The sequence below is a fragment of the Acomys russatus genome, chromosome 6 (assembly GCF_903995435.1).
Source record: "Acomys russatus chromosome 6, mAcoRus1.1, whole genome shotgun sequence".
Lineage (NCBI taxonomy): Eukaryota > Metazoa > Chordata > Mammalia > Rodentia > Muridae > Acomys > Acomys russatus.
Genome location: NC_067142.1, coordinates 6,131,661 through 6,158,882, shown reverse-complemented (window position 1 = coordinate 6,158,882; position 27,222 = coordinate 6,131,661). Strand labels below are relative to the sequence as shown.

General features: G+C 37.5%; 1 protein-coding gene across 1 annotated transcript in view; it reads right to left on the bottom strand.

Moving 5' to 3' along the window:
- The window catches only part of Pign (phosphatidylinositol glycan anchor biosynthesis class N), a 96,200-nt gene that overhangs the window by 49,892 nt on the left and 19,086 nt on the right, over positions 1-27,222 (bottom strand). Inside the window, exons 12-14 of the mRNA XM_051147225.1 lie at positions 7,618-7,696; positions 6,464-6,646; positions 1,740-1,879 (exon numbers count right to left, since the gene is read on the bottom strand). Coding sequence (XP_051003182.1) covers positions 1,740-1,879; positions 6,464-6,646; positions 7,618-7,696 — 402 coding nt within the window. The remainder of the gene's footprint in view (positions 1-1,739; positions 1,880-6,463; positions 6,647-7,617; positions 7,697-27,222) is intronic.

The following is a 27,222-nucleotide window of genomic DNA, read 5'->3' as shown; positions in this document are numbered from 1 at the left end:
TTAATTGCACTTTTTAACTGAGCCAAATAACCTTTTCCAAACCCAATTTAAGATGTCATTAATTGTACACTAATTGTAATTGAGAATTTATAACCACCAAAAATGTATTACATACTTGAGTACACTTTGCATTTCATCACTAAGAAAAAAAACTTCAGCAGTTGTACAGCATTAAGGAGGCAATTATAAAAAGTAGTGTCACTTGGTTTATGACCTTTTTCTGATTGAAAACAATGGCTACAGAATAGAATAATACCACCTAGGGGAAAAAAGTTAGTACCACAAGGAGGATACTTCTTTCATTTTCAACTATGAATATTCTAGTAAAAATGTGTTAAAATTATTTAATTTTAGCCAGGCATGGTAACACATGCCTTTAATCCAAGCACTCGGAGTCAGAGGCAGGCAGATTGCTATGTGTTTGAGGCCAGCCTGGTCTACAAAGTGAGTCCAGGACACCCTGCCTCAAAAGAAAAACAGAACAAAAAACTTAATTTTTATTTATTTATTCGGTGTATATATGAGTGTGGGTATGTGTTCTAGTGTGCATCCACAGTGGAGGTCAGAGAACAATTTATAGGAATCTGTTCACTCCTTTTTACCATATGGGAACCAAGTGCCTTGAGTGTTGGCCGGTGGACCATATAGTCAGCTTGAAAACTCACTTTTTATGTTTTATTTTCCATACAAGCTATCAAAAGGGTGAAATAAAACAACTGCAAAATTACATCTCAACTTCCCTTAAAATGTTAATATATGTATGTTATCTTTACAACTAGGCTATTTAATAATTCAAAAGGGGTTCTATAGTAGAACAGCATTTTCTTCCTTTTAGAAAATTCTGAAACAAGAAAAATGTTGTCAGAACACACCGAGAGCAAACTAAGCAAATAAACAGCTTTGTTCCCTTCAGATGAAGTATAGTGTGCTCTTTGCTCAGTCTTTTTTTCTTCATATTTAAAGATATTTGAAGCATTTCCATATTTTAATATCTCAATATTCTTAAACTTTTATTTTAGGAGAAGTAGTCACAGCTAGAATCAACAAATATTATAATAAAAATATACAGTGTCAAGATGCACATGGTAGCTGGCTGCTTTGTTTTGTCTGCATTTTTTAGGCAGCCATTCCCTGTAGAGCCCAGACCTAGAAATGCAGGTTATCCTGCTTCTGTCTCCTCAGTAAGCTTAAACCTGACTGAGCATCTTCCTTTCCAGGTTGACTGTAATAGTAAGAAGCCACTTTTATACCACAGTGAGGAAGTACATGAAGACAGAATCACAGTACAAGGGAACAGTGTGAGGACTCTGCTACTACACATTAATATAATATTTGAAATAATTACAAAGTTTCATTTATTTTATGGCTAAGAAAGAAAAAGTAAGTGTATGGAAAGAAAATACATAAATATCCTTGAAAAACATTAAGAAACTCTGAAACACCAGATGACAAAACAAATTCAAGATGCAAAGTATTCATGACATAAGACAGTAATAATAATTATGTTATTCTATTCTATACTTTTGTTTGAAAAACACTGAAAAAAAGAAATGGGGTCGCTGCTTCCTCAAGGAAATAAAGGCGAAGTCAGAAGGGATGTTTAATATGCAGCACTATGCAGTTGCAAATGAAATGAGTGCTGGGACATCTGAGAGTGTTACAACCATCTTTTATGACTTACGCTATAGAAGTCTAGTGCCAGTGAAGAAGAAAGCAAGACAGAGAGGCATGCTACTTACTCTCTTAGAACTGCATACCATATTGGCACTGGCAGCAAGCAATACACATAGTAAGTCCAGGGGCAGGCTTGGATCAGCAGGAAGCATGTTACTAAGACACCAATAGCTACAAAACTACATGGCAGGAGATGGTGTGGTTTCTGAAAATGAAACAGAGTATTCAAATACATCCAAACCCATATTGATTAATAGCTTTAAGAGTTTATGAAGAGGAAAAATACATTCTTCATATTTTCTGCAACTAGATGATTAATTAGAGTTTTTTCAAAATGAAAATTTTGTTATTTGAAGGTGACAGATTATAAACAAAGAAAGTGGCCATCATAGAATGGTTACCAGTAGGCAATTCTCAGCTACAGACTGGCAATGGTCCTAAAGTTGGTTTGTAAACAACTCATTGAGAACTTAGAACATAGTTCCTCTAAGAAACATTGTGTGTGTGTGTGTGTGTGTGTGTGTGTGTGTTATATGTATGTATGTATGTACGTACATACGTACATGCGTACAACTCATGACTGGCTTCTATGGCTAGCACATAAGCCACTCAATTTCACACAATAAACCACTCTTCATTTGGAACAGTTTCTGCTTTTTCAAGCTCCAACTTGCCATGCTGCCCACTCACCTCTCTCCAAATGCTTAAACACAGTTGATTCCTTCAGCGATACCTACTCTTCTCAACTACCTGCTGAATACAGAATTCCTTATATGCTAGCCGCATATACCAGACTACCAAGGCCTCCTGATGTTCTGGACTAGGTGTAAGTGCAAGAGCCAGGGACACACAGTCCCCCAAAGGGGAAAAGGGCACATTCTGGGGAACAACAATGATAAGAATTAGAGATCTAGGGTCTGAAGCAGCGGTTACAAAATGGTATAAAGTGACTTCAGAAGATGTTAATTATGCCTAGAGAGAAAAAAGGAACTGGGTGGCAAGGAGAGGGGAGAGAGGGAGTGAGTGCTCTTTTGTTTCCTTTCCACAACTGGCTATGATACTGTGATGGGTGATCTGGTTGTCAACTTTACACACCAGGGGAGATGAAACTTCAACTGAGAAACTGCTCCCATCAGATTGGCTTGTGGGCATGTCTGTGCAGCATTTTCATGATTACACAACTAATATGGAAAGAATCAGTCCAAACCTTTGGGCAGGGATTGGGGGTGGGGTGGGGGTTTAGCCTAGAAAGATGGCTCAGTGTAAGAGCATTCACTGCTCTTCCAAAGGTCCTGAATTCAATTCACAGCACCCACATGTCAACTCTAACCTGTAGGATGCCATCTTTTGGTGTACAGATGCACATGCAGACAAAGTAGCCATATATATAAAATGCATAAATAAATAATTTTGACAAAGTACAAAGCTTTCCTTAGACAAAGTTTTGTTTTATCCATAATATGGCAACAATAAATTTAATCATGTTTATCAGTGTTGGTAATAAAAGTCAGATTACATAGGGCTTAACAAAGTAACTAGAATGTTATTGTTGCTTAATAAACCATGGCTATTATTTTTATTCTTCTTTGTATTATCTCAGCAATTACAGAATCTCTCAGTCAGCAGCACTAGAATTAAAGAAAATAGAGATTCCATAACAAAATGATGAGGGATAGTAGGGCAAATTTAAGTAAGTGTGAATAGATGAGAGCTCTAAAATTTAAAGAGGGCAAGACTGTAATTGATTCTAAGAGATAAGAACTTATTTACACCATTTTTAAAAGAGTAAAATAATAAACGAAAGATATGAGAGTGTCTAAAGCACAATTCAATATCCTACAGTTGTTATAATATGGTAGAATTATCTTAAGCCTCAATCTCCCTTCCATATTATGAGAATCATAACCATCAGAGCTGCAGTGAGGTTAACCCTAACTGAACAGCATCCATAAAGCATCCAGGGTAGGGTATACTTGGAAAAGATGGAGATCAATCAAGACGACTTGCTGCCCAGCACAAACATATCGCTTCCCAGCACTTTTTGCTTGTACCATTCAATCTGCTTGCTTTTTTTTTTAATTTTAAGATTTACTTATTTTATGAATATGAGTGCTTTATCGGCATGTACACCTGTGTGCCAAAAGAGGGCATCAGGTCCCAGTATACATGGTCGTAAGCCACAATGTAGTTGTAGGGAATTGAACTCCAGACTTCTAGAAGAACAGACAGTGCTCTTAACTGCTGAGCAATCTCTCCAACCCAATCTCCTTGAATTTACCCCTTTCTCTATAGTCTAAACTTCCAGCAAAAACTGGAGAAGTGACTTTGTGGTTAACAGTGTACACTGCGCCTGCAGAAGATCTCCAAGTTCCAGATGGCTCGCAACCACCTGTAACTCTAGCTCCAGATCTGGTTCCTCTGACTTCTACAGGCTTCTGCAGGCAGCTGCACATACTCTCCGACACATACATACACATAATTAATAATAAGTCTTTAAAAATAAAATAATCTCACACTAGGACTTACTATTTTACTGTTATCAATATGACGGATTCTCTTCTATTTAAAATATGAAAGCCCTTGTACCATCTTAAACATATACATTAAGAGTGTCATTTTTAGTATGATACATAGTGACCAATACCATGGAAGACGGCTGTGTGTTAATTTCTTACCTACTGTATTTAATACCATTTTTTATAGTAAAATCTGAATCTTGTGTTTCTCTGTACAACATATAGCATTTTACTGTAAATACTGTAAATACAATTAAATACTGACTATACTACCAAACTAATAAACAAAAACAACTATCAACTATGAATTCTTGATACTTTAACAAAAATATTCTAAACAGCAAGAGGAGAGCTATCATTGGCACCAAGGCTCCGATCTCAGTGTTCCACATGCTGGCTGGGAGGCTGTTACCAAGTCAGTTAATTCCCCTCAGCTCAGTGTCATCTTTTGTTAACAGAAGGTAGAACGCACAGTTAGAAGTGAAGAGTGCAAAAACCCATTTCAAAAACTCATAAAATTCCTAGATGTATCTCTCCATTGCCAAATCAGTCATTTTTGTTTATTTCCTTAACATGTAGGAAATAATTCCCACTACAGCCAACTCGAAATATACTGAAATTATTAAAATTACTTGGAAGAAATTATTTAAGATGCATTATAGAACTATAAACAATTGAAATTAAGCAATAATGTTCTTCCCTACATTATAGACAAGTAAAATACAAGATGTTAAAAGCTACTTACAAACGTTATTTATAGACTATTATTATTAAAAATATACTAGCAGAATACATTAATTTTCAGAGGATTTGGACACAGTAATAATCATTAGAAAGAATGAAGCAAAGGAAATGGAAGTAGGATGTGCAGCCTGGTAAATGATAGTCAGCAATATAGTTTAAGATGGGGAAGTGCTTTAATGCAATAAAACTATATATGTACTGTTACATTCTCAGTTTAGAGTAGTGACTCCAACCTGTGGGTCATTACTTCTGTGAGGGGGTGAACGACCCTTTCACAGGGGTTGCCTAAGACCATCAGAAAACACAGATATTTAAATTATGATTTGTAACAGTAACAAAATTACAGTTATGAAGTAGCTATGGAAATAATTTTATTGTTGGTGATCACAACTCAAGGAGCTGTATTGAAGGATCATAGCATTAGGAAGGCTGACAAGCACTTGTTTAGAGGTTTGACCTCTTTTCATTGATAGCACAGTAAATTTTTACTCTTAAATGAAGGTTAAAAAAGTATATATTTTAAAGACTCAGAATCCCTGGATATAGCTCTCTATTACCAAACCATAGTCATTTCTGTGTATTCCTCTAACATGTAAGAAGTAATTCCCATTAAACCAACTTCAAATACACTGGAATAATTAAATCATTCTTTAAAAAATTAGAAAAAAAAAACATTCTGGGAATTTATGTCAAAAAGCTGAAAGGGGAAAAATTCAGAAAAGCATAAATATGACTTTAAAAGAATAAACAATGATTTTATTATTTGTCCAGCTTTTAATATGATATAACAATAAGTATACTGTTTTTAAGTGGTTTGTTTTATTTTGTTTTGTTTTTCTGGTTTTTGAGATAGGACTTATCTGTGTAGTCCAGCCTGTCCTGGAACTTGTTCTGTAGACAAGCATGACCTTGAACTTAGAAATCCACCTGCCTCTGCTTCCTGAGAGCTATGATGAAAAGTGTGTACTGCCACACCAGCCTGAAGTGGCTTTATTTATTATTTTTATTAATGTGCATGTGTATGAGCCTGCCTAAGTTTGTGTGCCATGCATGTGTAAATGAGATGTCCCGGGAGGCCAGAAGACATCAGATTCCTTGGAACTCGTGAGCCACCTGATACGGGCACTAGAAACTAAACTCAGGTTCTCGGCAAGGGCAGTAAGCACTCTCGGCCTCTGAGCCATCTCTTCAGCCCTGAGGTAGCTTCCTAATAACCTATTCTAGAAGTATATGGAATGCTTATGCTGAGTAGTTATTTGAAAAAACAGTAACAGCATCATTAAGACTACAGAAGAACTTAAATTATTCATATCCATTTCTTTATGCTTCTCTTAACTTACAGAGCCACTGTAAGCAATGTAGCCTCTTAGCCACTAAAAACAACAGACACAACAAAAGCAAAGCAAAGACACAGCAGTTCACTTAGGCTTACAATCTTCAGTGAACTCAGCACACATGATTTGATTCAGTTTCTTAGTCTGTAGTCCTGCTGACACTATTGTCTGAATCTTTGTTAGATCTGAACTTACCTTAACTTCCTTCCTGGTGCCTCTTGGGATATTAGAATGAGATTTTATGATTAACAAAGAAGCATAAGATGTCCATCCCACAAAACCAATTGCAACACTGATGCCCAGAAAGAGTCTGTCATAAGTGTGATAATAGGACAATCCTTTCAATGCTAGGTCAATCAGCTCTTCACAGAGGGAGACCTATGGGGACAAAACATATATAGAACTTATACAGTGAAACAGTGAAAGCAAGGAAAGTGGTGCTCCATACAAGCATACCACTACAGTAGATTGGAGTTAAGTAACTGTAGGTGGGAGGATTAGCAGCAGATTCAACTGAGAGGATTTTCTTGCAAATCATAAAAATAGTACCAGAGTAGAACAGACTTTTTAATTTGGGAGGATGGAGCATTTTAATGGAAATTATCTTATCTGTGATCTGTGTACTGTTTTAAAGTAATTCATTATGCAGAAATGATCCTCAGTTGAAAAATACAAGAAATAAAGGTTCTCTAGTATATATCCCCAATAATGGAAATGCCCATATGTATATACATATTAAGCATGTGTGCATATGCATTATATTTTACTTTCATATCAGATTATGCAAATATACTATAAAATGTCATCAAAAAAACAATATGTTAGAAGATAAGAATAGTTCAGTGAGCTGGGCATGTAGTTTAGTGGTAAGAGGGCTGGCCTAGCTTATGAGAGGCCCTGGGTTCAAGACTACCAGGGAAAAAGTCTAAAATTCAAAATCATAATTAAAAATATGAGATGATAAGATGCAACATGATACAATACTACACAAACAATACAATACAATACAATACAATACAATACAATACAATACAATACAATACAAAAGCCAGAAGGGTAAAGGTGACTAAAGTCAAAGTTCGGGTATGAATGTAGTGGCATTAAGTGGCAAACGTGGTCCTTTATACCCTCCTGATGGTTACTCTAAATCTGTTTTTCCAAATTAAAAAAAAAAGGGGGGGGCAATGTAGTTCCATTCTAAAACCAAGATAGAAAACCGTAGCCATGGTTACCTGAAGTAAGGGGAGGTTGTCTGAGGCTAACGTCCCTCCTCAAGGAACCCCCAGCCCGCCTGATGTGCTCAGCGTGCAGAGCTCACCCTGTCCTGACCGCAAGACTTATGTACTTACTACTTCATCAAATTTTCCTTGTTTTATGTAAGATCTTGCTTTTCTTAAAATGTCCAGCTGTTGAGAATCAGAGAGCAACCTACAAAAGAAAATGAAAGAATGGTTTTAGTGTTTCCTCATTTGGTTTCTATCATTTCTTACTTTGTATTCTTATTTGAAAATAAGACCGTAAAAAATAAGAAATCAGAAAACAAAGCCAAATAAAAATGAAAAAGAAAGGAAACATTAGGTTAAACATTACTGTGGCTGGCTATCTGAATGCCTCTAAGAAAAGATTATGATTAAACTTAAGTTTTCTTGACCCCAGATTTCCTTTTCTTTTTAAATTGTTTTGGTAGTGCTAGGAATCAAGTGCAAAGCCTTGGACATAATAAGCAAGTGCCTCACTAATGAGCTGAACCTCAATCATGACACAAAGCTTCCAACACCAACTACATTTATGAAGTCTATATAAACCATCATTCTAAAGACATTTAAGGCCATGACAAAGAAATATGGATGAAGGCAAGGTAATTAACAGAACAGTGGCTTCCTGTGTGTGTGCTAGACATGGAACTAGGGTAGCAGGGTAACTCATCAGTACAGTTTTTGTGCCTGATCCAAACAGGGTCTAAGAAGCCACATTACAGAAGTGCTCTGGCAGAGTTTAACCCACAATGGGAGTTAATGAGTAGTTTCAAACTATTCGTCATTCTTATGCTACAATGTGTTGAGAAAATACTAAAAAATATAGAAAACCCCAAAGCTATATAAACCCAAAGGCATTATTAACATTATAGAAGAAATGAACTATCATCAGAACAATTGCCTTTGTGAACTGAATAAATATGTTTAAATGCAAATTTGAATTATACTGCTTAACTAACCCTACATTCCTAAAGTGAGCATCATCACAGTTAACAACGTATAAAATGTTACTGGAGGCTACTGGAAGTTGTGTGATGTATGGCAAGGACTATGGTAATTTTATACATTTCAAACATCGTATCACTTGTCTTCTTCCATTGGTGGTTTCCCACTTCTGATGAGACTTAACTCCAATGAGAAGTAAAACTTTTTTGTAACCTGAGGTGAGACAGTCTGAAATTTATTTGAGATTCCTCTTTAGAAAATTATCAGAATACCAAATGTTGTATGTTTTTCCAGACAGTTCATGAACCTCGGAAGACTACCTATAAACTTTCTTGCATTCTACAAGAAACCCTGATTAAGAATCTGTGTCGAGGGCTGGAGAGACGACTCAGTGGTTAAGAGCACTTGCTACTCTTCCATGTCTGGTGGCTCACTACCGCCTATAACTAACAATTCTGGATATCCAATGCCTCCAGACAGACAGACAGACACATACACATACACACACACACACACACACACACACACACACACACACACACACAAACACACAATTAAAACTAATACAAATAAACTTATAAAGAAAAGTAACTTGTTCTGATTCTAAGATCTGCCAGCTCCTTCAACTGAGAACCCAAGCACCTCCCATCCCCACCCTCCAGAAAATTTCCTTAGATTTGTAAAGAAAAGGCAACAAGAGGCAGAAATACAAAGAAAATGAAAAAAGTTACTTCAAAATGTTACTTTAATCCTTTTTTTTCTTTCTTTCTTTCTATCACCAAACATTTGGAATGTTTTCTTGGAAGTTTTAGAAATTGAATTACTGAGCTAACTAGCCTCCTCTTCCTTGCTCTGACCTACTCTGGTCGTGAATACTGACTGCATCCTCCAACTTCTTAGCACTTGATATGGCTTGTCTTATCTATTTTGATAGTTCTAGCTTCCATAATCTACGTCTATTACTCTTAGTTCTTCATTATCCCACATTATCCCAGACACACACACACACACTTTTTTTTTTATCTATCTTGCATTCACATCTGAGTTCTGGTCCATAAAGGTCTTTAAGCTTTCCAAAATCAAATCTTTATGACCCATCCCGGATCCCTCCGTATACCATTACTACTTGACTGTGGGTTAATAATCAGTTTATTCCCATTCAATTACGTTTTAACCTCATGTGGGCCAAGATAATATCTGATACGTCCATTAATTTTCACAATAATACTTAGCAAAGTGCTAAGCACAGGATGAATCAATAAATTTTAATGGACAAAAAATTCTATCAGAAAGCCTCTTGCAGCAGCACATGCCTGTAGCTCTCAGGGCAAAGGAAAAGAGATCTCAGGCTTGGGGCCAACTTAGGCTTCATAGCAGGTTTCAGGCAAGAATAAGCTACAACGTGAGATTTTTCACTTGCTTGTTTTGTTTATAAAGCTATCAAAATGCTATATACCTGTAAGTAGGAAAAAGGAGTGAAATAGTCATATTGTCATTCTAAAAATACTAAAGATTTGACAAACTAAGTAAAAAGATGAAAATTAAGAAGAATGAGGAAAACCATTTTGAAGGGGAAGTATTTGTGCTTCTTTACAGTACATGAGGGGTACTCAGGTAAGGAAACAGGAGCCAGGGGATGACAACATATGGTGATTCATAACAGAAACAAAATTACTCTTATGAAGTAGCAATGAAAGAATTGTATGATTGGAGGTCATCACAACATGAGGTGCCACATTAAAAGATCGCGGCATTAGGAAGGTTGAGAACCACTGACCTAAGGCATACCCTTCTGGGTGTTTCCAGGGAGTATTAACTGAGATGGAAGACCTTCCCTCAAAGTGAGTGGTATTTCCTAATATATGTCAGAGACATGAAGAAAAGAAGTAATGTCACCTGCCTTTGCTTTTTATTTTTCAGGAAGTATGTCTACTGCTGCTGTCACTGTCCTGCATTCAGTCAAATTCCAGTTTCTACCACACACTAGCAACTCTCCAGGGAGGTTCCAGGTCTTCCTTAAGGACTGAATTGGAAATGCTGAGACATCCAGTTTGATGGATTAAACTGTTAAGAGGTCTCTCTGCCTCTCCACTATGTAGACTGCCTTTGTTGGGACATCCTGTAAGCCAGTTTATCAAACCCTGTTTAATAGTATATGCATTGTACTGATTCTGTTTCCCTAGAGACCTCTACCTAATAGACTATGGGATTCATCAAAACCTCACTGTGGTACCTTAATAACAAAGACTCATATTAAAATTCCTTTTTTTTCCTTTTAGTTTTCCACCAAGTGCCTTTTGATACTTTTTGGACCAGGGTCTTGTGAACTGCCACCAGCAGAGTGGAGATGCCCTCCTGTTTCTGAGCTCAGGGCTTACTAGGGGTGTCTTACCTCCACCTGGAGGTGAAGGCCCACACACACGTATAAAAAGACATTTTAAAAACTGCAGCTTTCTCTCGAGAAAAAGACTAAGATTGGCACACAGGGCAGAAAGAGCAACATTTTTATCATTCTTCTGTAATTTGAAATGTATACATGTGCTATTTTTTAATATTTTACTAATAAGATTTAATAAAAATCCTTAAAATATTGAAGGTTAATCACAGTTTTAGGCTCTCAGTGAATTTTGGAATATCAGTATGGCCACCAGAAACAAGAAAGTGTGGTAAGTTATAAATTAAACAAAAGTTAATCTGAGAGCATGAAGAAAATCAAGAACTAAAGGGCTAAGAGCCCAGGGAGATGGAAGCCAAAGAAATAACTGAACTTTCTACAAGTATCACTCTTAAGACATCCAACCTTTTTATTCTTGGGATATGGTAAAAGGCTGAGAATTCAACATACAGTTACTGACAGAAGGTATAGCAGAATCTGGGGAGGTCTTCAGAGAGCTTATGAGATGAGAATGATAAAAATTAAAATTTGTGGCTGCAAATGTAGCCTAGATCTTTTTAAATGTAGATTCTTTAAAAAAAAAAGAAAAATCTTTTTTTCATTTTGAAAAATTTATTATAATTTATTCAGATTACAGATTACATCCAGATTGATATCCCCTCGTTTCTATCTTCCCATTCCCACCTTCTCTCCCTCTGCCTCCCTATTCCCCTCCCCTAGACCTCTGACAGAGGTGGACCTCTTCCCTGACCATATGACCATAGCTTATCTATCAAGTCTCATCCAGACAGCCTGCAATCCTAAATGACTTATTTTTGAGATTTACCTATTTATGTATTTATTTATTTGCTTGAGATTTATTTATTCTAAAACAAATTCTGAGGTAGTCTCAAGATTTATTTATTTATTTATTTATTTGAGATTTACTTTAAAACAAATTCTGAAGTAGTTTCAAGAAAAGTGAAAAAGGAACTTGTCTAAGAAACACTACATACCTTACCATACAATATGATTCAATAAAGAAACAAGGCAAAGGTCCTGGGGACAGGGTGGGACATCTGTGCAGGCAGGAGAAGTGGCTTATGAACAATGTCTGTGAGAACCATGTGAGCTTCCCCAGTGTTAAGATGTATAAACAAAGTGAGAAGCAATGTTCAGAAATCTCCAGGGAAAAAAGACCTAGATGAGAAACCAAACGCTGAAGGAGGGCCTCGGCGAAGCTGCATCCCAACAGCAGAAACAGACCAGAGGTCAGCATCAACTTGGAGTTGGCTCTAAACAGCTATCATTCTTTGCGCCTGTCTGAACATAAATCCTTTCTGATTCAGAGCTTCTAAACCCAGGCACAACCAAAATAAGACAGTAAAATCAAACTCACAAATGGCATAGTGGCTGGTACTATAAAGAGGTATTCAGTTTGCAAAACCTCATCAAGCAATGGTCTTACTGTCATGGTTGCTCGAGTGTACCTCCTCTGAAAGGCTAGTGTGTTGAAGGCTTTGTTCCAATACAGTATCACTAACAAGAAGTGACTGGATCTTGAGTGTACTAATTTCATCCATGGGCTAAGCCATTGATATGTTCATAAATGAATAAGCAATTAGGAGGTAGACCCAAGTTAGACAAAACATGTTACTGGAATTGGGCTTTTAGAAAATATTTTATTACCAGCTCTTTATCTTTAGTTATTCTCATGCTCAAATTCTCTCCTCTCCCTCCCATCTTCCTTCCTGGCAACCAAGAGATAAGCAACAGTGCTCCACCATGCAGACCATCCATTAGTTGAAACCTCTAAAACTATGAGTTAGAACAAATTCTTCATTCCTGACGTTGCTTATCTCTAGTACTTTATCACAGTGACAAAAAGGCAGACTGACACAGAAACTTACATGGAAGACAGAGGAAATGCAAATCTTACATACTTTTGATGGGAGCTACTACAATGATTATTGTGAGTTAAAGACAAACAGAAAACATAAAGATATCTATGCTGCCAGATATGGTGATGCATTCTGGAAGCAGAGGCAGGCATATCGCGTTGAGTTTAAGGCTAGCCTGGTCTACATAGTAAGTTCTAGTCCAGCCAGGACTAGACAGTAAGACCCTGCCTAAAACAAATGATTACTATGCTGTTTCAAAAAAATGAAAATTGCCATGAGAAAATATCCTATCTCCCTATTCCAAAAGCAAGTTCTGCAATATAACATTACACCTAGAAAGGGCATGATTCTGACTAAGATGGCAAGTTGAGGACAGAGAAATGTATGTAAAAACACCTCATTAAATGAGTCTGTATCCCTCTAGATACTCTCCACCAAATTAACTAGCCTAGTTGAGCCTCAAGGCCTTGTCACAGTTTTAGAATTTACTATTGTTTGTCAAATTCAGTATATACCTCAATTTAATATTCAGACTCAAGAATACCAGAACCTTAAAAATAGAGGCAAACATTTTTGCTTACCCTATAGAATATATAATGGCACAATCATTTTAGAAAAGTCAAAGTATGAAATAAATCAATCTTAACACAATGATTCAACAAATTATCCCATGTGCTTATGTGTACACCAAAAATAAAAGCTAAACATAGTGGAATGTACTGGCAATCCTAGAATTTGGCAGGCAAAATTGTGAGGGTTTGACGTTAGTCTGTGATACAAAGCAAGTTCCATGCCATACTGAGCTTACACAGAAAATATGTCCAATCAACAACAGCAACAAACAAACAAAAACCCTGAAACCAAACAATAAAAAAACAATACTATATGTAACTGACATAATGCAATGTCGCAATGCAATGCAAATGTTTATCAGTAGTGAATACATAAATAAATTATAGGTTCACACATCCTGTAAAGCAGTGAAGATCACCAAAGCATGGCAATTAAACAGTGGATGTTAGAATATAACAGTGGGGAAACAAAGCTGAAACAATGGGAATGCCAGTCTGAGTGGTTATGTGCAAGGTTCCATACAGGACAGCAGGACTCAAGATAAGCAGTCAACCCTTATCTTGTTTCCAGGAGGGTAACAAAGGACATTGGCAGTATTGTATCGGCTTATTTCTTCTTTTTTAACTTGAGTAACTATATTTGACCTGGCTTTGCTGCTTATAGAATGGGGTTCAGGATGCAGATGCTGTTTTAAGGTTTATATACTTTGTAAGAAATACAGCTATGAGCTGTATACTTTTCTTTGTAGATATTAAATTTATTTTTGCAATTTTATCAACTTTGAAGCATGTAAGACAGAGGAAGGAGTGTTTGTGGAGGGAAAGAGATGGGTAAGAGACTCTCTGTGATGCACTATATAAGGAGGTTAACAATACAATGCTCAGAAATGACTGAAAGCACAGTTGAAGGCCAGGGCTATTTCTGGGGAGAAAGAAAAGGGGGATAAGAACTACCAGTAGTAATAATGCCATCATGATTTTTTTTTTTTTCTTTTTAAGATAGAGTTTTCTGTGTAGCACTGGCACTGGCACTGGCACCACGTGAGGCCAAGCACCATGGTCTTAAGAAAAGTTCTTACAATAAGTAACATAGGAGCGAGGTTCACAGTACCAAGACTTCCTTAGAATTCGTCCAGCCAGGCATAGAGGTCAAAGAGGCCATTCCAAGCCTTACTCTTACAAGATTTCAAAGCATCATACTCTATTCTGAACACCAAAGCATATAGCCTAATTGGATGCTTCCTTGCTACCCTGGAGTATACCACAGATTTATCCCCCCCCCCCCATGTGAATTGAACCCAGGGCCTCATGCATCCTCATTGTCTTTTTACTTTTTATTTTGAAACTAGGCCTCACTGACTTGATGTCCTTGAACTCACTCTGTCGCTCTAGCAGGCATTCAGCTTTCCATCCTCCTGCCTCAGCCTCCCAAGTAGCTATGATTATAGGCCTGTGTCAGTGAGCTCAGTTGGCCACAAGTTTTTTAGAAGAAATTCTATTTGTTTAATGGATGTCTAGAAAGTTTTCAATTCAAAATTCCTAGACTAGCCATGCAATTTAAATTTCTATTTTATTTCCTTAATATATTATTTTTACTTCAACAAACATTTCTTTCATGATGCTCTTAAAGTCCAGTATTATGTTTTTATCACGTTCTTGCTCAGAAATACATCTACTTATCACTTCTGTGGCTCCAGGTTGACAGCACAAAACAGTGTTTAGATTTGGAGGAAACTCGGAGCACTGGCAAGATCAATTAAAGGAGTGAAAAATCAACTTTCCTTAAGCAAACACTAAAGTAGACACACAATTTAATAGAGGGAAGAGGCTTTAGGAGCAGAAATGTGTTCTCAGATATTCACATGGAGGAGAAAGACCTTGATTAGCCAACCTGACTTTTGAAAGTAAGTTGACATCATTAGCATAATGGTTTATCTTTGTTACTAACTTAGCTGAATTTGGAATCATCTAGGAGACTTGAGTGTATCCGTGAGGCCATCTGACAGAGAGAGAGACAGAAAGGGAGAGAGGGAGGGAAACAGGGACAGAGCGAGAAAGAGAGAGAACAACATGTAAGACTCACCCTTGAATGTGGGCACTACCAGTATCATTATACAGGCTAGGGGCCTGGGCAGAAAAAAGAAGAGAGGGAAGGAAAGAAGCAAAGAAAGAAGAAAGAGGAAAGGAGGGATGGACGGAAGGAAGGAAGGAGGGAGGGAGGGAAGGAAGTTAGGAAGGAGGGAAGTGAAAGCCAGTTGAGTTTTCTCTGCTCCCTGACCTGCTATGATATGAACTATTCCATTCTGCCTTGCCACATCGCTCACATGATAGATTGAACCCTCTCACACTATGAAGCAAAATAAATCTTTCCTTCCATAAATTGTTTCTGTCAGGTATTTTGTCACAGTGACAGCAAAGGTAACTAAAACACTTGGTATAAGAATTTTCTTTCAGGGACTCCAGTTTTCATTTCAAAAAAGTAGCTTGAGCATTAGCACTTAAGAGTTTAGACAATTATACAGATTATTTCAAGTTTACTATGTTTCTACCTTTTCTGGAATACACAAGTTTTAGTTTTAATACTACTTTCTGATAAGTGATGTTTAAAATCTGTACAATATTAACAGAAGTATTTAGTTCCCAGACCCTTAGGAAGGAGACAAATGTGTTAGTTCCATACTATGTAATGCCTGCACTGTACAGTGAGATCTGCTACAAAAAGAGAAACAAAGAGAGAGAGAGAGAGAGAGAGAGAGAGAGAGAGAGAGAGAGAGAGAGAGAGAGAGAGAGAGAGGAGAAGGGGAAAAGGGAGAAAAGAGGAAGACAGGAAGGGGGACAGGAAGAAGGGGCAGAAGAGGGCGATAAGGAAGAAGAGGGAAGGGAAGGAAGTAAAGAAGGAAGAATAGGAGGGAAGGAGGAAGAGAAGAAGAGGGGCAGCAAATGACAGAACAAACTGCCCATTTTATTTTCTTGTGATACTCATACCTTGTGCAGACTCACCTATCTGAGTTACATCCCAACCTGTAGTGTACATTTTTGTTGACTTTTTCTAGTAGAAAAAGAAGTTAAATCCTTAACAAGTGACAGGACGAGAAAAATGCATTGCTCAATGAAGAGAAAAGACACTGGTACTGAAGAGTGAAATTAAACTATCCTGGAACAATGGCAAAGCACATCCAAATTCAATGGCTAAAAAGCCTGCCAAAGAGCATTTGCATTTACACCAGAAACCTAACTGAGCTTCCACATCATGGTGAAAAAAGAGTTAGAAAACTGAGTGATGCTAAAGACTACTGCACGTAGAAGTGAGAATCTGCGAGCACGTCGGGTCATCAGGGAATATGAGAGTGTCTAATAGATTTGGTGTTTTAGTTTTAGGTATTAAAAGAGGTCCTTTAAATAGTGAGAAACAGCTAAAACTAAATGATTGCTTCCTACATTAGGCTAACAGTTGGGAGAGTCAAACTTCAGGTAGCGGTGGTTTTCTGAATGCCGACAGTGAAGAAAGGCAGCAGGGCTGGAGAGGAACTACTATCTGCTGCAAATCCAAATGCATCACATCTTAGGGAACAGAAAGCTGGGGAAGGTCAAGCTAAGACTCTAAAGACTTTTACAATTCTATTGTCATGAACTAACCACGAAGCCTAACATATCAGAGCTTTGTAGATAGATCTGAGGATTTGCCATTTTCTCTTACGGCCTAGTGTTGGACCGCAGCAGACTATTTAACTATCATGCACGAGGCCCTGGGTTCCATGGAAGCACTTCAAAAAACAATTCTATCAAGTTATGATATAGAATTTGTTGGGGGTTGGAGAGGGAACTTGGTGGTTAAAAGCACTGACTGTTCTTCCAGAAGACTTGGGTTCAATTCTAAGTACTTAAATTATGGTTCATAACCATCTGTGACTCCAGTTTCAGAAGGCCGGATGGCCTCTTCTGACTTCCATGGGCATCAAGCATTCAAGCACGACAGAGACATAACAACACCTACACATATAAAATAATTTTTAAATTTAAATTCTTTAACTCACACCCACCTTACTCTTTACCTCCCCATCTCTTTAGAAAACAAACAAGTAAACAAATAAACAAAAAGAAAAACACAACTTAAAAAAAGAAACATACATAAACAAAAACAAAACATATGAAAATACAAAACTGGAAACCATAAAATGCAAACAAAATACTAGTTAACAAAAAGTGTCCAAAACAAGCAATATGAGCTAAAGAGTCTACAGAAACACTACTGGGTTTATTTTGTGTTAGATATCTACTGCTAGGTATGGCACCTGTGCTTAAGTAAGGTTAACAGGAAGGCAAACAGTGATCAAAATACTCTGTATGAAACACCTTGAAGGACTGGAGAGCTCCCTCAGCAGTCAAGGGCACACAGTGCGAATGCAGAAGATCTGGACTTCAAAGGATCAGTCCCCAGCATGGTCATGAGGTGGCTCACAGCATCACAGCAATCTGTAACTCTGGCTCCACAGGAATCTACCACCTCTGGTCACTGTGGGCACCCACACAAATGTACAAATATGCATTTGTCCAGAAATGAGATAATTATATACAGTGCACACTTACTACAGTTATGTCCACATGATTCTCAAGTGTCACTAAGATCCACTTGGAGAAAAATAAGCAAATAAACCACAGAACATCAGCAATCATAGATTGATGTTTTAGAAAGACCAAAGCATAATTGATATTTTAGAAAGACCAGTCATGCCACAAAACTGATGTTAATTTAGTAACTGTTTCACAAATAGATATAAGACCCAATACTACTCAATGAACTACTTAAATTTCATTATATTTATTAAAACATCTGATAGCAAGCCCTTAAAATGAAAAGTATTAACAGTATAACATTTGAGGCAAAGGGGATGATGGAAGGTGTATTGCAATTAAAAGACCGACTGGATTCAAGTAGCTCTACACCATAATGTGCACTAATAAAAGACTCTGTAGATGATTTTATCCTCCAAGGAGTCAAGAGAACCATGCTTCACTCTATGTGATGGCTGCTATGAATATAGCTGTAAGATATAGATCTGGCCAAAGCCTAAAATTTACAATTTTGCCGACAATGTGCAAGTTCTGAACTTGCACACAAGGACGATTCTGCCTCCTGCTTATTGCCATTTCACCCTTCATATATATATATGTTTAATCTGCTCCAATACAGTTTTGAAATACTCTGTTTCTTTTCAGTCTTTTGTGCCATGGGGGAAAAATGTTTAAAATAGATTAAATAATATTAATTCATTTTATATCTTAGCTATATTTTGTGTTAATAAGATTTCCTTTCCTTTCACAAATTACATTCCAAAAATTTATCTATAGCAATACTTCAATTAAAAATTTCTTCTCAACAGAAAACATATGTTATTTTTTCTTTTTTTGTGAAAAAAAAAATGAATCCCATTCTTTACTATAATGAATTTCTACTCTAATTTCCACAAATTTAAGATAATAAATTCCATCATATGTAAGTATATACAACAGACAAGCTGTGCTTGTAAGTACTCACTGATAAGATCTTTGTGGCCTTTTCTGTAGAGTTAGGAGTTGGACATGGCCTCATACATGCTAGACAAGCATTATATAGTGGAGCTCCAGCTTCAGCCCCTAATAAGACATTAATTTACCTTTTAACCAATGTTGTCATCTTTTGTACATAAATGAGAACAAATAATTTGGAAAACCAGAACAATTCTGAATAAGTTACAAAAGTTTCATGACAGCTAGAGAACCAGCAAATACTAGAGTGTGTGTGTGAGTGAGTGTGTGTGTGTGTGTGTGTGTGTGTGTTAAGATGCTTATATTACCAAAAGCTATCACCAGATTCACCACAATCTTCATCCTCAGGTAGGTACCTACATACATATGACAAACACACACACACACACACACACACACAGAGAGAGAGAGAGAGAGAGAGAGAGAGAGAGAGAGAGAGAGAGAGAGAGAGAGAGAGAGAGAGAGAGAGAGACACTCTGACAAAGACATAGAGAAGGTAAAAATAAATCTTAAAAACAAAAACTATATTGAGAATCCTTCCCTCTCTAGTCTAGATGGCTAGTGTCATTAAAGCATAAAACAATAAATGCTGGCTAGGATTTGGAAATGAGGTATAGGAACTTATACATGGTTGATTGGAATACGAGTTAGTAGATTGGTTATAGAAATCAGCATAAAGGTTCTTCACCCAAAAGAGAGAGGGGGGAAAGGACGAAGAAGAGGAAGAGGAGGAGGAAGAGGAAGAGAAGAGGAGGAAGAAGGTGAAGGAGAAGGAGATCTACTGCACTACTCCAGGTTATTCATTTGAAAGAATCAAGAGTATATGGCACAAATACCAACGCATCTGTGCTAATCAGTGGGCTATTCACAACAGCCAAGTTATGGAATCAGCCCAAAATGCTCATCAACAACTGATTGATTTACATATAGATGTGTTACAGTCACAAATGAAGGGTTATTCAGCCAAGAAGAAGAAATAAACATGCCATTTGAAAAAAAAAAAAAACAAAACAAAAGAAAGAAAAAAGAAAAAAAGAGGAAATTAAGAATAAATGCTGTCTTACTCAGAAGACAAACATCATGTTTTCTCTGATATACAGATCTTTTCTTTTAAGAACCAGTGAGATGGTTTGCCACTTGTTACTAAGCCTGATAACCTGAAATCCACCCCCTACACACAAACACAAACAAATCCACATGGTGGAGGAACAGACTTGTTCAGGCTGTCCTCTGATTCCACCATACTTGTCCTGCAGCACACATGTGTACACATACACACACACACACACACACACACACACACACACACACACACACTTTAAATATGAAAGATATGGCCGGAGAGGTGATTCAGGGTTGATAAGCCATTTGCTGCTCTTTAGAGGACCTAAGTTTGATTCCCACACACAAATTAAGTGGTTCAGAACTCCACCTATATCTACAGCTGCAAGGGATCTGACAGCATCTTCTGGACTCTGTGGGTACCTGCACTCACATATGCACATACATAGATAAGCACGTGATTACTAAACTTTAAAGTCAAAAGGAAGGAAGGAAGGAGGGAGGGAAAACATAAAAGTTAGAGGGGGCTAGCTGAATGACAATGGTAGAAACCTGTAATACCAGGACTCAGGAGGCAGAGCCAGGATAGGAGTTGGAAAGCAGTTTAGGATACAAAGTAAGATCCTGTATTAAAGAATCAAACAAGAAAGAGAGGCAGGCGGGTGGGTCACTGGGAAGGGGTAGGGCGATCTAAGGCAATAACATGAGACAACAAAACAAAAACAGGATCACATTTTCCCTCTATTTGGCTAACAGCAAGAAGTCATTACAAGGCATTATTAAGGCAGAAATACTTAGGAATGCTTCATTTCAAATGCAGGTTTCTCTCATTTACTGAAAAAATTATCTTCCAGGAGTAATGACCCAAGACAAATATTAAATGTATTTTCTCTTTCTGATGCAGTTGCTGTCTTCTCTACCTCAACTACTGATTCTACTGCCCCCCCTCTCAGTGGGTGCTCCCTCCTACCTTCTTTAGTGAACTGATGGTATTACACTGCCTACTTCCTATTGGATCCATCCTGGTGGCTTCCAAGTACTAATGAGAATATTTACCCATGGAAATTACTCAGGACTTTTTTCTTTTCCTTAGAGAGAGCTGTGTCCTCAGCTGGGTACTACTGCCACACTGTATATGTGTGTGTGTGTATGTGTGTGTGTGTGTGTGTGTGTGTGTGTATGTGTGTGTGTGTGTGTGTGTGATCTGTAGCACTTCTAAACAAGGGGGTCAAAAGGTGCTACTGCATTACTGCATGCTGGTTGTCACAGGCAAAGACTTTCTACATTTCCTGAATGTCTGCTTCACATTTCTCCAGAAGAACAAAGCCTGGGACAAAACCTTACTATATTTAGTTAGTCTCTACACATCTTCATCTATTAGAGGGTTTGAAGCTCTGCAAGGGTTCTTCTAAAAACAATCTGCGCTCATGCTATTTTGATCAGTTCTTAGCATCAAGTAAAGGCTCTGGCACAAAGCAGGCAAACCAGAAATGCCAGTTAATTGTTCATGTAGTTAAAAAGCATTGCAGACTATTTCTTGGCAATGGCTAAATTATGACAAATGTGAGCTATCCTTCTCTGCTGGGAGTCACATTGTGTACCCTAAGACCTTGTGTTGTGTTCCTAACCTCTGGTACTCAGGAGAGTAATTTTATTTGCAAATAGAGTCTTTGAAGATTGGTGCAGCTTAGGTGCTGAGTGGTCCCCAAAGGCCCATATGTGTTTGGTCCTTAGCTTCACACTGTTAGAAAGTGGTAAGGATCTTCAAGGGCCTAGGCCCTTTCACAGTTATTTGAGCACTGTAGAAGAAAGTAAAGTATACTTTAGGATTATAATCAAGTTGTCCATTCTTCAGGCTGAATTAGTATTTCACCTGAAGGAGGAAAAGGAGTTTCACATGTTTCTTGTTCAAAATTTTATTACAAAATTATTTCACTTGTAAATCGCAGTAGTCAATATTTTATAACAACCACTCATTCCTTTTTAGAATATTTTTCTAGCTAGAGGGGAAACAGCTTATGAAAATAAAAGCTGGAAAAAAAAAAGGCAAAAATTATTTGTGGGCCAAGTTTCTTTCCTTAATATGAGCAATGGTACAGAATCACACTTTCATTTCTAGGTGAATGGATCATTTCCCAAGCACATATGTAACTTGTGAAAGCTGTTTTTGAAAAACTGGCTTCAGTTTTAATGAGGAAATGGTGTACCTTGTAAATGATTAGTAAATCTTACTGGTGATACAAAGCAAGGCTCCTCTCAAAACCAGTGTATGCATGTGAGCTGAGTGAGGGACTCCAATATCTGTGGACTCAAGGAAGCAATACTGACCATGTTAGAGTGAAATACATTAAAAGTTTTTAAAATAAAATTTACATTTTAAAGAAAATTACTGCAAGAAGTTTCAAAGTAAGAAAAAGGCATTCTAGATGCTTGTTCTCTTGTGGTGGGTGCACAGCTCCTGCCCATTTGCACTTTCCCCAACAGCCTCTGAAGAGAACCCTAAGTCTTCTTTCTCATTTCATGGCATTATTTTTACTTCAAATTTTGGGTTGTTTTGATTATTTTGGTTATCTTGTGTATGCCAGGCTGGCCTTGGACTGGTAGCAAGTTTCTTGCTCATCCTCAGCCCTGGATCACTGACCTGCACTGCCATGCCCAGAAAAACTGAGCACTTTGGAAATACAAGGTATGTCCTGCTTTGAGGGCAGTGAGTGGAGCGCTTCAAATTTTCTCTTAATCATGTAGTGCCACCTGCTGGTCATGCTTTGACGTACAACCAGCACACACAGCATCCAGCACTAGCCTGTGGGTTTGTTCTTATTTCTTCTATTTGTCAAAAGGAGTATTTCATAATTTTTATCCTTTTTTTCCGAGGTATTTGAAACTAAATATAAAAACTACCTATTTAGGATAAAATAGAAGATACAATTACAGTAATAACTTACTGGACTCTTAGAAAAAAATGTAAAATACACATAAGACTTTAGCAATCTTATTTTTCCTGTTTTAAAACCTCTGTTCTATCCTATTGAGACTCTAGGTGAGAAAAATATAGGGGATAGGGAAGTAGGTGGATCCAGAGGGTCCTAGAAACCTACAAGAGGAACATTATGATGGGTGGATCTGAGCCCAGGGGTTCTGCTTGATCAAAGGCACCAACCAAAGGCACCAACCATCAAACCCCTACCCAGATCTAACCAAGGGACAGAACATTCTCCACAGTTAAGTGGAGTCTGGGGACTAACTTTCACAGGATCTCTGGTGCCCCATATTTGGCCATGTCCCTTTGTTGGGGAGGCCCAATGGCACTCGGAGGAAGGATAGTGGACTACCAAGAAGAGACTTGATACCCTAGGACCATATTCAGAGGGAGGAGGTCCCCCTCGGTCACAGTCATAAGGAAGGGGGATTGGGGTGAAAGTGGGAGGGAGGGAGGAATGGGAGGATGTATGGGATGGGATAGAAAATGAGATGTAATATGAATTATTTTATTTTTCAATAAAAATGTGTTTAAAAAAAAAAAAAACAAAAACCTCTGTTCTTCCATTATCCCAAGAATTATTTTACTGTTCATCAACTTCATACCCCTGTAAACAAAAATTAATAGATAAAAAAGTGATGCTGTGAAATCGAACTTTTAAGTGAAAATATAAAGATTATAAAATGTTCAGGTGTCAATACTAACAAAATGATTTCACTTCCAGAAAGAACACACTGGTGTGTACACTGTATTTCTCAGGGCAAAAGGAGAATAGAAAAGAAAGATATCCTCAACTTTCCCTCATCTTTTATGTTTATAAATAAACATTTCTTTATTCAGCTTATAAGACAACATTGACATTCTATATATACTGATTAAAAAGAATGGATATAGGACATTTATTGGATTTAATAAATAAAAATAAAAACATCTATTGCACTCAGGTGCTGACATTCAATGCTTTTCTGGAGATATTGAACACTTAAACCCATGCTAACACATATAGTCAACGGTCTCAAATAAATCTTTTTCAAAATGCCTCAAGACAGGAATAAAGTTTTAATGCATAAAAATAAAGATTCTTTTAAAGTATAACTTATCTTGTCTCCTGTGCAACTGCCCAAATAACAGAAATATCATTTTCAATATAGTATTATTCATGATATTTCATTAATAAATTCCTACTAAAATGCTAACTCATGATAATATTAGCTAGGCATGTATATTTCATGCATTTCCTCTACAGTCACAGTTGCATACTTTTAAAATTAATTATATAATATACCAAAGTACTCAACTTATGAACTTTTTAATGTAAGTACATTTGCAGTTACCACACTTTCCTTACACTGCCATAAACTGGCTCACAATAGAAATGCTACTGTCATCTAACCCTCCTCCTATTGATAAATGTTTCCAGTTCTCACTATAATTTCTCTACTTATACTTACTTACTCAGAAGAGACTGTCATAAGTAAGCCTTCAGGCACATAGTCTAGGTCTATGTACTTTGAGCTGGCACTACCAAGCAGTCACAAGTACAGGAGGCTCTGAAGCCACTCTGTTTAGTTTCAGGTTAGGATTAGAAATGGGGTTAGAAATCTCAGAAAAGTCGTTTTGTTGTGCCTCAATTTCTTTACCTGTAAAGTAGGGAAAATAACAGGAACTGTTTCATGGAGTTAGGGAATATAATCTTTTTTAAATACATGTAAAATATAAAGCAATATTTAATGACTAGTAAATGCTCAATAAATATGATATGGATATTCTTTTCATTCAGCCATCTATATATTCTCTTTTATAAATTACTGAGGAAATATTTTTGTCAGTGCTTTTTAATTTTAATTTTTAATTTGTTCACTTTATATCCAGATTGCAGCCCCCTCCCTCATCACCTCCCTCCTTTATTAACCCCTCTCCCCTTCCTCAGAAAGGGGGCATTCTCCTCCCCTAACATCTGACCTCAACCTATCAAGTCTCATCTGGACTGCCTGTATCCTCTGTGGCCAGGCAAAGCTGCCCCGCCAGGGGGAAGTGATCAACCAGTGTGTAGCAGAGTCCATCTCAGAGGTAACCCCTACTCCCCATATTATGGGGACCCACAAGGAGACTGTGCTGCCATTCCTACGTGTGACCAGAGAGTCTAGATCCACACTATGCATGGTCCTTGGTTTGTGCATCAGTCTCTGCACACCCTCCTCCACCTGGATTTGTTGGCTCCACTGGTCTCCTTGTGGAGCTCCTGACCACTCCAGGCCCCTCTTTTGCCCGACTCTGTCATAAGACTCCCTGTGCTCCAAACCAAAGTTTGGCTGTGTGTCTCAGCATCTGCTTTGATTCCCTGCTCCGTGGAGTCTTTCAGAGGACCTTGAGTATAATTTTCTACTTCATTAAGGCAACATATTTTTTATTGCTGTATAAAATGTTTTGTGTGTTCAGGAGTGTATAGAAGGGTAGAGGTGAGGGACTGAGATCAATCTTTTTTCCCTTTGTTTTGAAGACAAGGTCTGTCACTGGAAAGACTGCAAAAGATACCTGGCCAGCAAGTCCCAGGAATCTGCCTGTCACAGTGCTGACAATGTAAACACAAACTGCCTAACTGGCCTGTCATTCTTTGTTCTTCTTTATCACAGGTTCTGGAAATCAAACTCAGAGCCTCAGACTTAAATAGTAAGCACTCTACTGTCTGAGCTATTTCCCTGATGTATAAAATTCTCCATAGAGCATAAATTATAATGCTTGCTACATAGTCTATATATATTTTTTCTCCAAATCTGAAAATAATTTAATCTTTTACAATTTATCTTATCTAACACAACATTTAGCTCTGATATTATCCAGTTGTTTTTTTCTTATTACTGTTATATTTTGTTTTATTTATGGGTTTTACGCTCTGCTTTTTAAAAAGCATTTTATTTCATTTCTAATCAATGTGGAATTTAATTTATAGCTGAAGTAAAGTGGAGGACCTGGCCATATTTTTCCAGTACAAAGGTAATGTGTTGTGTGTAAGTCTTCTTCACATTGAACAAAGATGCCATTTGTAATCAAAATAAGATATTACATACATATCAACCTCTTTATGCCATACATGTGCCAACATTGCTTTGTAAGTAGCTTAGAATGGACTTACTGGCTAGTAAAGAAAATCTCTTTATCTTGTTATTTTTCAGTATTAGTTAAGCTGTTCTTGACATTTTTATCTATCTAAAGTTTGAGAAACATCTCAAGAGATGTTTTACCAAACAGGTTTGGAGACAGGTCTCATCATTTTGCTCCAAGACAGATGAGCCAATGGTTGGGATAAACCCAACATGGCATGAAGCAATGTCTCTAAATACAGATAATCACATTCACACAAGAGTTGAGCATCAAAGTAATGACTAGCATTAGACATTAAGCCAAGTAGAAGAAGGTTAAAACAAATGCACATGTCTTTGAAGAAAGCTCTATTTATGACCAGCCTTTCTAGAGGAGTATGTACAACCTTCAGAATCCCCTGCCTAGGGAATGGTGCCATCCCACAGTGAGTGGATGTTCCTCTCCTAATTAAAATAATCAAGTTAATATCCCACAGAAATGCTCACTGATCTAGCTAATTCCTCCTTAAGAATCTCTTCCAAGCTGACTCTAGATAGGGTCAAGATAACAATTAAAACTAACCAAATACAGTGTTCAGTCAACAAGTGTTTCTTGAAAAAGGAGTTGCATGGGCCTGGAGGATGGCTTAGTTTAAGAGAACTGACTGCTCTTCTCGAGGTCCTGAGTTCAATTCCCAGCAACCACACAGCAGTTCACAATTATATATAATGTAACCTGATGCCGTCTCCTGGCCTGCAGGTATACATGCAGGTGCAGGCATAGCACTGTATAAATCAACCAACCAACCAACCAACCAATCTTTAAAAAACAAGAAAAACAGGTTGAGTACTATATATTCACATGAAACACTTAATACATACACGTTGATAATGCACCCTGCTATTAAGGTCAAAGTCTAGCATTACTGGATAGGCCCTGATCTCAGTGCTAAAATGATGGGACTCCTTTCTTTAGCTGTGCTCTCTCCACTCGACCTCATCTGGGGAAACCCCAGATCCTCTAAGGAGTGTCACACAGCCCTTAGGAAGCTTACAGGCCCACCCTTTCCTCATAAGAAGCTCACTATATGTGCACCTGGGGATTCCTGGAAATATCCTCCATGCTAATGAGATGTCTTGGTACCTTAGCTTTCAACCAATGACCAATGACCTTTTTCCATACCTCTAATGATACCGGGAGTTCTTCCCCCATGCCCTGCTACCCATAGGATAATTAAGTACTGCATTCCCCTTCTTA